At 45.6% G+C, this 15,827-nt stretch overlaps 1 protein-coding gene across 1 annotated transcript in view; it reads left to right on the plus strand.

Moving 5' to 3' along the window:
• The window catches only part of LOC119954010, a 188,258-nt gene that overhangs the window by 138,172 nt on the left and 34,259 nt on the right, over positions 1–15,827 (plus strand). The window contains exons 5-7 of the mRNA XM_038778788.1: positions 8,559–8,864; positions 9,815–10,105; positions 13,965–14,255. Coding sequence (XP_038634716.1) covers positions 8,559–8,864; positions 9,815–10,105; positions 13,965–14,255 — 888 coding nt within the window. The remainder of the gene's footprint in view (positions 1–8,558; positions 8,865–9,814; positions 10,106–13,964; positions 14,256–15,827) is intronic.

Below are 15,827 nucleotides of genomic sequence, written 5' to 3' on the forward strand. Positions count from 1 at the left end.
AACATCCATCTTGTCCCTTTCCTTTGTGAATACCGATGCAAAGTACTCATTAAGAATCTCACACATTTCCTCTGAGTCCACGCATAAATTCCCTCTATTGTCTTTGAATGGGCCAATCCTTTCTCTAGTTACCCTCTTGCTCCTTACATACGAATAAAAGGCTTTGGGATTTTCCTTAACCCTGTTAGCCAAAGATATTCATGACAACTTTTAGCCCTCTTTATTGCGCGTTTGAGATTCTTCCTACTTTCCCGATATTCCTCCAAAGCTTCATCAGTTTTGAGTTGCCTCGATCTTATGTATGCTTCCTTTTTCATCTTAGCTAGTCTCACAATTTCACCCGTCAACCATGGTTCCCTAATCTTGCCATTTCTATCTCTCATTTTCACAGGAACATGTCTGTCCTGCACTCTAATCAACCGTTCCTTAAAAGACTCCCACATTTCAAATGTGGATTTACCCTTAAACAGCTGCTCCCAATCCACATTCCCTAGCTCCTGCCGAATTTTGTTATACTCTGCCTTTCCCCAATTTAGCACTCTTCCTTTCGGACCACTCTTGTCCTTGTCCATGAGTATTCTAAAACTTACGGAATTGTGATCGCTATTCCCAAAGTAATCACCGACTGGCCGGGATCTTTCCCTAATACCATGTCCAGTATGGCCCCTTCCCGAGTTGGACTATTTACATACTGCTCTTAAAAAAAACTCTCCTGGATGCTCCTTACAAATTCTGCTCCATCTACACCTCCAAGACTACATGAGTCCCATTCAATGTTGGGGAAGTTAAAATCTCCCATCACAACCACCCTCTTGATCCTAAATTGTTATATAATCTGTCTACATATTTGCACATCTACTTCACGCTCACTTTTGGGAGGCCTATAGTAAAGTCCCAACAATGTTACTGCACCCTTCCTATTTCTTAGCTCTATCCATATTGCCTCAGTGCTCAAATCCTCCATCGTGCCCTCCTTAATCACAGCTGTGATATCATCTCTGACCAGTAATGCAACTCCTCCCCCCCCCCCCCCCCTTCGACTACCCTCTCTATCCCTCCTGAAGCATCTATACCCTGGGATATTCAGTTTCCAGTCCTGCCCTTCCCTCAACCAAGTCTCAGTAATACCAATAACATCATATTCCCAGGTACTGATCCAAGCCCTAAGTTTGTCTGCCTTACCTGCTACACTTCTCGCATTAAAACAAATACACCTCAGACCACCTGTCCCTTTACATTCATCATCTCTTCCCTGTCTACTCTTCCCCTTAATCACATTGAGTTTATTATCTCGTACCTTACTGGCTTTAGTTGCTTCTTTACTGACCTCTAACTTCCTAATCTGGTTCCCATCCCCCTGCCACATTAGTTTAAAACCTCCCCAACAGTGTTAGCAAAAGCACCCCCTAGGTTCCAGTCCTGCCCAGGTGTAGACCATCCGGTTTGTAATGGTCCCACCGCCCCAGAACCAGTTCCAATGTCCCAAAAATCTGAACCCCTCCTTCCTGCACCATCTCTTAAGCCACGTATTCATTCTGACTATTCTTGAATTTCTACTCTGACTGTCCCGTGGCACTGGTAGCAATCCTGAGATTACTACCTTTGAGGTCCTACTTTTTAAACTTACCTCCTAACTACCTAAATTCTTATTGTAGGACCTCATCCCTTTTTTTACCTATATTGTTGGTGCCTATATGCACCACGACAACTGGCTGTTCACCCTCCCCCTTCAGTATGTCCTGCAGCCGATCTGAGACATCCCTGACCCGAGCACCCGGAAGGCAACATACCATTCGGGAGTCTAGTTTTCGACCACAGAAACGCCTGTCTACTCCCCTTACAATTGAATCCCTAATGACTATGGAAAGTTGTGTGTGGAATCAGAGGAGATAGGGGAAGCATTAAATGGATATTTTTCGTCAGTGTTTACACTGGAGAAAGACAATGTTGTCGAGGAGAACACTCAGGTTCAGTCGACCAGGCTAGATGGAATTGAGGTTCAAAAGGAGGAGGTGTTAGCAATTTTAGAAAATGTCAAAATAGATAAGTCCCCTGGGCCAGATGGGATTTATCCTTTGTCCTTGATATTTATGTCGTCTTTGTCGACAGGAATAGTGCCGGAAGACTGGAGGATAGCAAATGTTGTCCCCTTGTTCAAGAAGGGGAGTAGAGACAACCCTGGTAATTATAGACCTGTGAGCCTTACTTCGGTTGTGGGTAAAATGTTGGAAAAGGTTATAAGAGATAGGGTTTATAATCATCTTGAAAAGAACAAGTTGATTAGCGATACTCAACACGGTTTTGTGAAGGGTAGGTCATGTCTCACAAACCTTATTGAGTTTTTTGAGAAGGTGACCAAACAGGTGGATCAGGGTAAAGCTGTTGATGTGGTGTATATGGATTTCAGTAAGGCGTTTGATAAGGTTCCCACGGTAGGCTATTGCAGAAAATAAGGAAGTATGGAATTGAAGGTGATTTAGCGGTTTGGATCAGTAATTGGCTGAAAGAAGACAGAGGGTGGTGGTGATGGCAAATGTTCATCCTGGAGTTCAGTTACTAGTGGTGTACCGCAAGGATCTGTTTTGGGGCCACTGCTGTTTGTCATTTTTATAAATGACCTGGAAGAGGGTGTAGAAGGATGGGTTAGTAAATTTGCAGATGACACGAAGGTCGGTGGAGTTGTGGATAGTGCTGAAGGATGTTATAGGATACAGAGGGACATAGATAAGCTGCAGAGCTGGGCTGAGAGGTGGCAGATGGAGTTTAATGCGGAAAAGTGTGAGGTGGTTCACTTTGGAAGGAGTAACAGGAATGCAGAGTACTGGGCTAATGGCAAGATTCTTGGTAGTGTAGATGAACAGAGAGATCTCGGCATCCAGGTACATAAATCCTTGAAAGTTGCCACCCAGGTTAATAGGGCTGTTAAAAAGGCATATGGTGTGCTAGCCTTTATAAGCAGGGGGATTGAGTTTCGGAACCACAGGGTCATGCTGCTGCTGTACATAACTCTGATGCGGCCACACCTGGAGTACTGCGTGCAGTTCTGGTCACCACATTATAGGAAGGATGTGGAAGCTTTGGAAAGGGTTCAGAGGAGATTTACTAGGATGTTGCCTGGTATGGAGGGAAGGTCTTACGAGGAAAGGCTCAGGGAATTGAGGTTGTTTTCGTTAGAGAGGAGAAGGCTGAGAGGTGACTTAATAGAGACATATAAGATAGTCAGAGGGTTAGATAGGGTGGACAGTGAGAGTCTTTTTCCTCGGATGGTGATGACCAACACGAGGGGACATAGCTTTAAATTGAGGGGTGAGAGATATAGGACAGATGTCAGAGGCAGTTTCTTTACTCAGAGAGTAGTAGGGGTGTGGAACGCCCTGCCTGCAACAGTAGTAGACTCGCCAACTTTAAGGGCATTTAAGTGGTCACTGGATAGACATATGGATGAAAATGGAATAGTGTAGGTCAGATAGGCTTCAGATGGTTTCACAGGTCGGCGCAACATCGAGGGCCGAAGGGCCCGTACTGCGCTGTAATGTTCTATGTTCTATGTTCTATGACTAGATGTCTGAGAACACGCACGAACAGACTTAAAAACAGCTTCTTCCCCACTGTCACCAGACTCCTAAATGACCCTCTTATTGACTGACCTCATTAACACTACACCCTGTATGCTTCATCCGATGCCAATGCTTATGTAGTTACATTGTATATCTTGTGTTGCCCTATTATGTATTTTCTTGAATTTTGTTTAATTCCCTTTTCTTCCCATGTACTGAATGATCTGTTGAGCTGCTTGCAGAAAAATACTTTTCACTGTACCTCGGTACATGTGACAATAAACAAATCCAATCCAATCTCCCTTCTCATCCTCTAAAGGACCAGTATTTACCTTAGCCACTCTTTTTTTGTTTTATATACTTGTAGAAACTTTTACTATCTGTTTTTAGATTCTGAGCAAGTTTACTCTCATAATCTATTTTACTCTTTGTAGCTTTTTTAGTAGCTTTCTGTTGCCCCCTAAAGATTTCCCAATCCTCCAGTCTCCCACTAATCTTTGCCACTCTATGCTTTTTCCTTCAATTTGATACTCTCCCTTATTTCCTTGGATATCCACGGTCGATTTTCCCTCTTTCTACCGTCCTTCCTTTTTGTTGGTATAAACTTTTGCTGGGCACTGTGAAAAATCGCTTGGAAGGTTCTCCACTGTTCCTCAACTGTTTCACCATGAAGTCTTTGCTCCCAGTCTACCTTAGCCAGCTCTTCTCTCATTCCATTGTAATCTTCTTTGTTTAAGCACAAAACACTAATGTTTGATTTTACCTTCTCATCCTCCATCTGTATTTTAAATTCCACCATATTGTGATCGCTCCTTCCGAGAGGATCCATAACTATGAGATCATTAATCGATCCTGTCTCATTACACAGATCTTGGATCTGATCCAAGGACCAGATCTTGGACCGCTTGTTCCCTCGTAAGTTCCATTACATACTGTTCTAGAAAACTATCATGGATACATTCTATAAACACCTCCTCAAGGCTGCCTTGACCGACCTGGTTAAACCAATCGACATTGAACCTTCCTGATGCCAAAAAAGAAAACAAAAGGAAAAATCAAAAAAAGTAGACAATTGAAAAGAAAAACATCTTACCAGTCACTTACCAGGGATAAAAAGCACGACCTCCACACCCACTTTCGAATTCCCACCTAGCTTCAAATTCCCAAACTCACTCTTCGATGTGCCGCACTCTGGCTTTATCTTCTCTGGCTCACTGGGAGAATTCAGACAACTGTGATGGAAAATCAGTGAAATCCCTGGACTGGCGCTCCAGTGTGTCTGGCTGCGGTTCGAGGGCTCTCATCCTGTCCGTTGCCACTTCCTCGCTGTTATCCGCTTTGGGTTGGGGGCAGGGACACTGGAAGGGCCTGCCTCCTCACTGAGTGATCCCGCAAGACATGATGCACGATTCGTAAAGTAGTGTGGCAGGGGTGTGAGCGCTAGCTTAGAAGGTGTCATAACTGAAGGGGAAATAGAGAACAAAAATAAGAGAACAACATCACCCTCAGGCAGAGCAATAAAGGTGACAAGTGTGAGAAGGGAGGTTGTCAATGAGGGTGTTGCACCTAAATGCGCGCAGTATACGGAACAAGGTAAATGAGCTTGTTGCGCACATTGAAATTAGCCGGTACAATGTTGCGGGCATCACAGAGACATAGCTGAAAGGAGATCAGGGATCTAAATATACAAAGATCTGTGTCCCTATCGGAAGGACAGGCAAATGGGGAAAGAGGGCGGGGTTGAATTGTTAGTAAGGAATGAAGTTAAATCGATATAGGATCAGAAGGCATAGGATCCCTCTGGGTAGAGTTGAGGAATCGCAAAGGTAGAAAAGACCCTGATGGGAGTTATGTCCTGACCCCATAGCAGTAGTCAGGATGTGGGGCAGAAAATAAATCAGGAGATAGAAAAAGCATGTAAAAAATCCAATTTTACAATAATCATGGGGGACTTCAATATGCAGGTGGACTGAGAGAGACTGATAGTATTGAGGAAGCTGGAGGCTGCAAAAGGACTTGGAGAGGCTAGGAGAGTGGGGAAAGAAGTGGCAGATGGAACACAATGTGGAAAAGTGAATGGTTATGCTTTGGAAGGAGGAATGGAGGCATAGACTATTTTCTAAATGGAGAAATGCTTAGGAAATCGGAAGCACAAAGGGACTTGGGAGTCCTTGTTCAAGATTCTCTTAAGGTTAACATGCAGGTTCAGTCGGCAGTTCGGAAGGTAAATGCAATGTTAGCATTCATGTCGAGAAGGCTAGAATACGAGAGCAGGGACGTACTTCTGAAGCTGTATAAGGCTCTGGCCAGACCAAATTTGGAGTATTGTGAGCAGTTTTGGGTCTCGCATCTAAGGAAGGATGTGTTGGCCTTGGAAAGGGTCCAGAGGATGATCCCTGGAATGAAGAGTTTGTCGTATGAGGAACGGTTGAGGACTCTGGGTTTGTACCCATTGGAGTTTAGAAGGATGAGGGGAGATCTTATTGAAACTTACAAAATAATGCGAGACCTGGATAGAGTGGCCGTGGAGAGGATGTTTCCACTTGTAGGAAAAGCTGGAACCAGAGGACACAACCTTCAAATCAAAGATGAGGAGCATTTCTTCAGCCAGGGGGTGGGAATCTGTGGAGCTCTTTGCCGCAGAAGGCTATGGAGGACAAGTCACTGAGTATCTTTAAGGCAGAGATAGATAGGTGGGCAGCACGGTAGCATGGTGGTTAACATAAATGCTTCACAGCTCCAGGGTCCCAGGTTCGATTCCCGGCTGGGTCACTGTCTGTGCGGAGTCTGCACGTCCTACCTGTGTGTGCGTGGGTTTCCTCCGGGTGCTCCGGTTTCCTCCCACAGTCCAAAGATGTGCGGGTTAGGTGGATTGGCCAGGCTAAATTGCCCTTAGTGTCTGAAAAAATAAGGTTAATGGGGGTTGTTGGGTTACTGGTATAGGGTGGATACGTGGGCTTGAGTAGGGTGATCATTGGTTGGCACAACATCGAGGGCCGAAGGGCCTGTTCTGTGCTGTACTGTTCTAAAAATAGGTTCTTGATTAATAATAGTATCGGGGTAATGGGGAAAAGGCAGGAGAATGGGGATCAGAAAAATATCAGCCATGATTGAATGGTGGTAGGGGTGGTGGTGGGAATGGGGGAGGTGTGGGAGCGATGGGGGTGGTGTGGGGTGGTGGTGGTGGTGGGGAGGGGTAGGTGTGATAGGAGGGGTGTGCGGGTGGTGATGGGGCGTGATGAGGGAGCCATAGGTGCCACCGGGAACTGCAAGTCAGCGGGATCTTACTTGCTCATCTGATGCCAACCTCCACCTCAGCAATTGACCTCTCTCCAGGCCCACCAAGCGGGTCCAATGCTTGCTGCTTTGCTGCGGTGAGTTGCCATATCAGCTGTTCCCCCTCTAGTCTTTTCTCCCTCCCGGCGGTTGTGTGCCGCCTTTTCCTGGAGGGAGAGAGACAGGAAGCGCAGAGTTTTAGGCAGTCTGGTGCATGAAGCATAGTGGGGGCTGGCGGTAGCTGGTGGCCAGGTAACCTGGGCATGGTGGCCGTCATGTGTTGCAGGGTGGGGAGCGCGCGCAGTCGATTGTCCTCTGGGTGGAGGCGGGGTTACGGTTGTGTGGTACGGGGGTTTGTGCAAGGGCACAGTGCTGCCTACTCACCCTGGCTGCCTTGAGGAGGTTGTGCAGCTTTTTATGGTACCGCTGTCCGGTCCTGGCGGAGGGGCCTCACGGCCTCTGCCAGCTGCGTCCAGGCCCTGTGTACGGAAACGGATGGCAGCCTTCTTCCCACCCTGGGGTACAGGGTAGCTTGCCTCTCCTCCACAGCCTCCAGTGAGGTCTTCAGCCCCGCATCCACAAACTGAGGTGCTGTCTCCATCCTGCCATCTTGTTGGCCGGGTCAGTCCTGAACCCGGCAAATCCGACACAGTTTTCATTTGGAATCACTTTTTTTCCACATGGCCCAGGCGCTAGCTCATTAATAGTTGATTAATTGCTCTGGGACTGGCGCCAATTCTGTTGTTGTAGAAGACAACTGATTCTGTCCCGGCATTGACACTTAGGGCGCAATTCTCCGCAAATGTGGCGAGTCATAAAGGCTGCCGTGAAACTGGCCGTGTTTCACAGTAGCCTCCGCGCCCTCTCCTGGGACCCGATTCTCCCCCCCCTGGGCGGGGCTAGCAGCGGGGCCCTGTGAAGCACGGCATCGCGACCTTAGCGACCGTCGCTAAGTCCGCGCCACAAGCGTCACGCCGGCTGACGCGCACGATAACATCAGTCGCGCATGCGCGGATTGGACGGCTCCAACCCGCGCATGCGCGGGGCCGTCATCTCCCTCGGCCGCCCCGCAGACTGATCCTGCGGGGCAGCGGAGGGAGAAAGAGTGCGTCTGTTACGGACGCACTGCCCGCAATCGGTGGGCACCGATCGTGGTACTGCTATGCCAATCGGGGCCCTGGAAGCCCAGAACGGGCATGCTGCGGCCGTTTTTACGACGGCAGCAAGCAGGTGTGTTTGCTGCCGTAAAAACGGCCGTAAAGGCCTGGGAACTCGGCCCATCGGCCTGGGGAGAATCGCTGTTCGCCGTAAAAAACGGCGAGCAGCGATTTGCGTCGTGGGGCGGCCATGGGGGGGGGGGGGGGGGAGTATAGCGGGAGGGCGTGAAAAATGTCGGGGACGCCCTCCCGCTATTCTCCGACCCGTCGTGGGCAGCGGAGAATCGCGCCCTTAGTTTCTGAAATGGAGAATCGCCCCATGATAATGTATCGGGGCACATTGAACCTTCCTGACGCCATGACAGGAACTCTACTGTCAGAGATCCTTCAGGAAGAGTTACATTGATTGGCTGATGCCACATTGGCCATTATTTTACATTCGGTCCACTTTCTGTGCGGAAGTGTAAAATAAGCGTCAGACCCAACAACCACGTAGCTTTCACCTGTTTGGATGTATGTTAAAATAAGTTGTGTATTTAACATTGTGTGTTTACTCTCTATATCACAGCTTTTCCTTTCAAACCGACAATATCGACTAATCGTCCGGACCAAGAATTTGTGACAGGTGAATCAGTCTGGGTGACCTGTGAAGCGCCCTTTCCATATTTAGGCAGCATTTTCTATCTGTACAAAAGAGGCCAAAATGTCGCCATCGAAACGGACAGAGCGAAGCCATCGCAATCCGGAGTTACCTTTGATATAACCAAATTGTTGGGGACCGGAAGAGAAGATTATTCCTGTGCTTATAAAAATAAAGTGTCCGAGCGGGAGATCATCTCAGAGCCAAGTGACATGGTCAGGGTGACCGTCGTGGGTAAGTTTGATTTTCTCTCGCTGAGATTATTGGATAGCATTTCATTTGCGATCACGTTATCACTTGTGTAAAAACGGCGATAGCCAATCGGCAGTGCCTGTGACATCCGCAAGATGTGAGAATGTCGCCTTTTAATCTGAAGGTCCAGGATTCAAGTCCCTGTTCGGGTGATGATTATAAATCCCCCTGATTGATGCTGATATGAGCTCATCGAGTTAATCAGCATGGAAAGAAGCCCATTATTGTCTCTGCTGTCCATCAAACACCTGTCCATACCATCGTTTTAAGATTGATACTTGAACTATTTGTGGGAATAATAAATACGATCCTGATTCCCCATACCTGAACCTTCAGAATAATCTGTTAATTGGCACAGAGACACTTTCAGCCAGATCTCGTCTCTCCTCTGCTAATATCGTGACGGAAATGTGATTTTGGAAATAGAAACCTGGTTTATTCCGATTTAATCTGATTTATCAAGCAGTAAATTTCCTTCAAGAGCACAGCCGACATTCTGCCCATCCAAATCAACAGATGCTTTGCGTGGTGATTGAAGGATCGTCTAATCGGGATTCAGAGCGGGGAATTACCCCCCCCCCCCCCCCCCCCCCCAGGGGAGGAGTTCTCCTAGTGTGCGGGTATTTTAGAATTAGCTGAAACATGTACCTTTCATTGGGCCCATCAACTAATTAGAATAAAGTAAATGAACAGGTGGGCAAATTAAAAGGGGCCGCTCCCAAAGAACAATGGGAGCACAAGAATAAAGAAGAAAAGGAAATGTTAAAAAAAACATCAAACCAAGATGTGAAAATCAAGATTGATAAAGCAGTTCAACCCCTGCGGTGCCCACCGAGCATGGGAGGCTAGTTCCAACATGTAGCTGCCGATGATTATTGTAGTTAAGTCACTTTACACTTCTAATCGCTTTTTATTCATCCATTTTACCACAGATCCACCAACAATGCCTGGAATAGCATTTGATCATTCATCTGGGGTATATCTAGTGGGAGAGATGGTCACAATTACCTGCACAGTGAACAGAGAATATCATCATCCAATCTACTTCTACAGAGATAATAAACTGCTGTCCTCTCATCAAATCTTCACAATGGATAACACTGGGATGTTCACTGTTACCAGTCAAAAGGAAGGAGGAAGGTACCAATGTCAGTACAGAATATTGATGGGAAAAAGACAATTACTGTCACAACCAAGTGGGACTGTGAGTCTAGCGGTAACAGGTGAGTGTAAGGGAACAGAGATTGTTTTTAATAAAAGCTGAATATGCTGAACTAATTGAAGGTGTCTTATCACATCTGTGGAGAGAGAAACATTTATGTTCCAAAGGTGGGAGACAGCCTTGCCTGAGCAGGTAGTAGGATCCCGGGCAGCATTTTACCAACAGCAGCAGCTTACAGGCCATCACCAGCGTGACCATCCAATGAAGGATAGTGCTTCTCTCTGCCCAATTAGAGGGTCATTGCTTGTAACTTGAATAAATCCAGAATCAGGGTGCATGAACAGTAAGTGTTCTTGAAGAGAAGACCAACAAGTCCCAGCAATTTGGGGTAGGAGTGGCACAATGGTGTTGTTGCCTTGGGTGTAGTCATTGCTGCCTGGGAGCCTTTCCATGAACCATGGAGTGCATGTGTGCAGCTGAAATGCTTATGAAATGAAAATCGCTTATTGTCACAAGTAGACTTCAAATGAAGTTACTATGAAAAGCTCCTCGTCATCACATTCCGGCGCCTGTTCGGGGGGGCTGGTATGGGAATTGAACCGTGCTGCTGGCCTGCCTTGGTCTGCTTTAAAAGCCACCTCTTTAGCCCTGTGCTAAACCAGCCCCTTGTCTCCCTGCAACTGGGCATGGCAATGGAAAAACGTCAAGCTCCCCCTTGTTATCATTATTACCTCCCAAACTGAGCCTAGGAAATTCAGCCCAGCATTTCGGATCAATGACATTTCATCAGAACTGGGACAACTAAATAATCTAGGTGAGGGGATAAAGCAAAGGGAAAGTTTGTGATCTGGTTGGGATATTAATGAACAGAATAACTAATGTGCCACAATACCATTAAAGAAAGAAAGTAGGTAAAGGCGTGATTGGCAGACGTAGCCATTGATGCATCCCAAATAAAAATAAGGAAAATAAATAAAACCAGTCAAAGAAAATGAAACAACGTTGGGACAGAGATAACAATCTGAAATTGTTAACACAGATTTGCATCTGGAAGGCTGCGAGTGCTGTTTTTCTGTAGCTTACTTTAATCTTCATCAAAACACAGGTGAGCATGGAAATAAGGTGTAGAAAACAAAATAAAAGGAGACTGGACAAACGGGGTCAACCGAAAGCAGGCTTTGCATACAGTTGTCAGCAAAAGTACATTTAGTTCCCCAATATAATGGGGATCACTTTTTGCATAGTGGATACAGTATCTGATGTACCAGCACATTTCTATTTCACGTTGGGTGGTGCAGCAGGATGAAGAGGGTCAAGCATTGTATCTCCCATACTCTCCACAGAAAGATGCCAATAGAAGGGAAGGAAATGTTCGGGCTGATTGGGGCCTATCGGGGAGTATTGTAGGGAACAGTTCCTTGCAAGTAGTGAAAGGGGAAGGATACATTTTCTGGCGGCATCACCCTCGAATTGGCAGAAATGACAGTGGAGAATCCATCTAATACAAGGATTTGGGGGGTGGGGTGGTAGATGAGAATAATGGAAAGCCTGTCATGATTCCTGTGAGTGAAGGAAGTGTTGAGGGCAGAATTTTGTGAAATGGAACAAAATAATTGAAGAGCAGAATGGAGGGAGCAACCCTTGGTTAAGGAAGGTGTTGGATTTGACCATATGAAACTGAGCGATGGGTGGAAATTAGAATCAAAGTTCCAGTTCAGGGCTAGAGCAGGAAATAACATTGATATTGTAATTAGTTTACTAAAAAAGATGAGGAAGGGGTCCCAAATATGGCTGGAGCAAAGAACATACTCCACAATGTGTATTCGTAATGTTTAATTTTAGAACAAGTTCAACCAGGTGGAGAGGAGGGTGGTTGTGGATGAGGATCGGCTGGGCCTCAATTCAGGAAAGATTTGGAGAGTCCTCAGAACATTTTGATGGATGCAGAGAGATTGGACATCTATGGTGAAGTGAAAACATTAGAGCTAGCAAACTAAATTGACATAGGACATCATCAGCATCAAAATGTAGGTGGGAAGATACTGAACAAGGGAAGGAATGTAGAACCAAATTATCAAGAAATTAGTTTAGTGCAGCAAGAACTGAATGAAACAATTGGCCTACTCGAGCAGTTCAGTTTGTAGATTTTGGGAAGAAGGTCAAAGCAGGCTGTTTGTGGTTAAGGGATCTTGTGAAGGGAAGAGCAGACATGTTCAATGACCAGGCCATGTTTTGGGGTTGAGTGGGGGGAGGTGGCATTCAGCCTTTGTTTGAAGGTGCGGTCAGTGGGCCAGACATTAGCAATGTCATTAATATAATATATTAGCAATATCATCAAACCTGCTGACAAGTGTAGCCATGATGTGGAGATGCCGGCGTTGGACTGGGGTGAGCACAGTAAGAAGTCTTACAACACCAGGTTAAAGTCCAACAGGTTTGTTTCAACTGCTCCACTCACTGGAACGTATTCATCTCTGACCTGACAGCATTCTGTTCTCTGAACCCTAACAATGCCACACTTGTCAGCACAGTAAGAAGTCTTACAACACCAGGTTAAAGTCCAACAGGTTTGTTTCAAACACGAGCTTTCGGAGCACGTGTTCCTCACCTGAAGAAGGAGCCGTGCTCCGAAAGCTCGTGTTTGAAACAAACCTGTTGGACTTTAACCTGGTGTTGTAAGACTTCTTACTGTGCTGACAAGTGTGGCATTGTTAGGGTTCAGAGAACAGAATGCTGTCAGGTCAGAGATGAATACGTTCCAGTGAGTGGAGCAGAGCAATTGAAAGGATAGAATCTTCAATTAAAATATTGTAAGAGGATCTAAGTAGAGAGTGAATAGTGGAAATCGCTGCTGGCTGCAGAAGTGAGTGCTGAATGAAGGTGAAACGAGAGCTCAGTACCATGCTCAATTAAGACCTATTAAAGTGGGCTTGTAAAGGTGCAAAGTTCAGGCAGTAAATTGTTAAGAAAAAGATTGTTCAGGGTCAGAGAGAGGAAGATCAGAGTGGATGCCTCCAACAGTCCAAAGATGTGCAGGTTAGGTGGATTAGCCATGCTAAATTGCCCCTTAGTGTCCAAAAGGTTAGGTGGGGTTACAAGGATAGGATGGAGGCGTAGATTTAAGTAGGGTGCTCTTTCCAAGGGCTGGTGCAATAGGCCAAATGTCCTCCTGCACTGTAAATTCTATGATTATGAAAAGACAGGGAGGACTACGGCATCCCACCAGCCAACCAGTATCGAAAGCACTTGCAGGTAGCAAGCAACAAAGTGCCAGAAAACAAAAGTGAAAGCGACTGGTAACACAAATATGGCAGTCTTGGACACAAGCCCTTCAAAGACTCAGGGCAAAGCGTAAGAAAAGCAAGAAGACAACATCTATGAAATATGGAAGAAAGTGAAGGGAAAGAAGATCCAGAAAGACGATGGACCCATGAGTTGTTGACACTTTCCATCCATCACACCTGAAAGGAAGAAAAAATAAGATTTCTATTAAAGCACCAATGAGACCGAGTGAAAACAATTGTGAAGCAGGACACTTTTGAGATGAGTGGGTCAGTGCTGCTGAAAAGTGAGGTAAAAATCATGATTCTAACTGATTCACACTTTTCAATCACATTTTGTGTTTGAATGAACTAGCAAAATTGGGAAAGATCAAATCAGTGCATATAATTATTCTACTCCTATCTGGCAATGGCATTTCAGGACTAAATATTGAAAGTAGAACCCAGAGTTATCTTTCTTAACCTTTCACATTTCTACTGATTGTACGAAGCAAAATGTTAAATGGCACTTTTTGGAATTTTAGTCACTGATCTGATCTTTCTAATAACAGAATACAGCCGTTATTGATTTTAACTTATTTCCAATGTTCTTAAACCTAAATTTATTCCCAATTTTTGATTGCATTTCTTTAACCACAGAACCACTAACATCGCCGGAGATATCTTTTGATCAACCAACTGGAGTGTATTTAAAAGGAGAGACAGCCACCGTTAACTGCACTTTGAACAGAGAATATAACAGCATCATCTACTTTTATAGAAATAGTGAACTGCTGTCCCCTCGTCAACTCTTTCCAAAGGACAACATTGGGACATTTCTGGTTATCAATAAAAACCAAGGAGGGTTGTACCAGTGCAAATATAGAACTTCTATCAAAACAAGATGGTTCGAATCCCCACTCAGCAACGCTGTGATGGTCACCGTGGCAGGCAAGTAGGAGAAATTGTTGATATGTCTATTCAATGCATTTTTCAAAATATTTATCAAGGATTAATGTTTGTTTCAGAACAAGAATATATAATATTCACAAATGAGTCTCTTGAGTTTAATTCTTGACTGGCCTTGTGTATCCTGGGCTCACAATACAAAGCTGAACTTTTTGACTGAACCCTAACAATGCCACACTTGTCAGCAGGTTTGATGATATTGCTAATATATTATATTAATGACATTGCTAATGTCTGGCCCACTGACCGCACCTTCAAACAAAGGCTGAATGCCACCTCCCCCCACTCAACCCCAAAACATGTCAACTGAAGCATAGTAAATCCAAGTGTGAGCAGAATTACATCTTAGATGGTGGCAATAAATGCGCAATCACGCTTCACAGAGTACACTCCTATTGAGTTTATTTATTAAATAATTTCACAACATCAACCAACAAAGAATTCTGGAGACTTCTGCGGGATTCTCCATCGGTGGGATCCTCCGCTTCGCTGGCAGCAGACCCAAGCCTGCGGGTTTCCCGACAGTGTAGGATGGCCACAATGGGAAACCTCATTGGCCGGCTGCTGGAACGGAGGATCCCACTACCAGTGGGGTTGTGCTGTGCCGGAAAACAGGGCTGGCGGGATGGAGAATCCCGCCCCCTGTCTTCCTGTTCCTTGTGAACAGAAAGTCCAGACATCCTTTTCTAATCTTTCCTGGTTTAAAAATACACGAGAGACAAAAATTAGGAACAGGAAACCATTCAGCCTGTTACACTCTTTCACCATCCGATAAGGTAATTGTTGATCTGAATAAAAGCAAATTACTGCGGATGCTGGAATATCTTGGCAGGTCTGGCAGCATCTGTAAGGAGAGAAAAGAGCTAATGTTTCGAGTCCAGGTGACCCCTTGTCAAAGATTGTTGATCTGAGTTTGACCTCAAGTCCACATACCTCTTTGCTCCCCCATAACCTTTGACTTCCTTGTTGATCAAAAGTCTGTCAAACTCAGCCTTGAATATATTCAATGAAATGAAATGAAAATCGCTTATTGTCACGAGTAGGCTTCAATGAAGTTACTGTGAAAAGCCCCTAGTCGCCACATTCCGGCGCCTGTCCGGGGAGGCTGGTACGGGAATCGAACCATGCTGCTGGTCTGCTTTAAAAGCCAGCAATTTGGCCCAGTGAGCTAAACCTGCTGCTACTGCTAGCTGGGGAAGAGAATTCTACAGACTAACAACCATCTGAAAAATCTCAGGGTGCAATTTAATGGAAAAAAAAAGGTCTCGTTTTGGGCGCGTTTAGTGACGTGTTTCTCGGTGTTGAACAGGCGTTGAACAACCCTGCTATCAACTGGACTCTTTTTTTTTTGCCTCCAGTGAGGAACGCCCACCAAGCCGCATTAATCTTCAATTCCTACACTGAGCTCAGCCCAGTGGCATTGCCAGGGTGCCTGTGGCAGTGCCAAGGTATCCAGGTGGCATCGGGAGTGCTAGGGTGCCACCCTGCCCAGAGCCCAACTACCCGGGGGCCTCTGATGATCTGGAAGTCCCACCCCAGAGGCTGTTACGCTTG

The sequence above is a fragment of the Scyliorhinus canicula genome, chromosome 19 (genome assembly GCF_902713615.1).
Source record: "Scyliorhinus canicula chromosome 19, sScyCan1.1, whole genome shotgun sequence".
Lineage (NCBI taxonomy): Eukaryota > Metazoa > Chordata > Chondrichthyes > Carcharhiniformes > Scyliorhinidae > Scyliorhinus > Scyliorhinus canicula.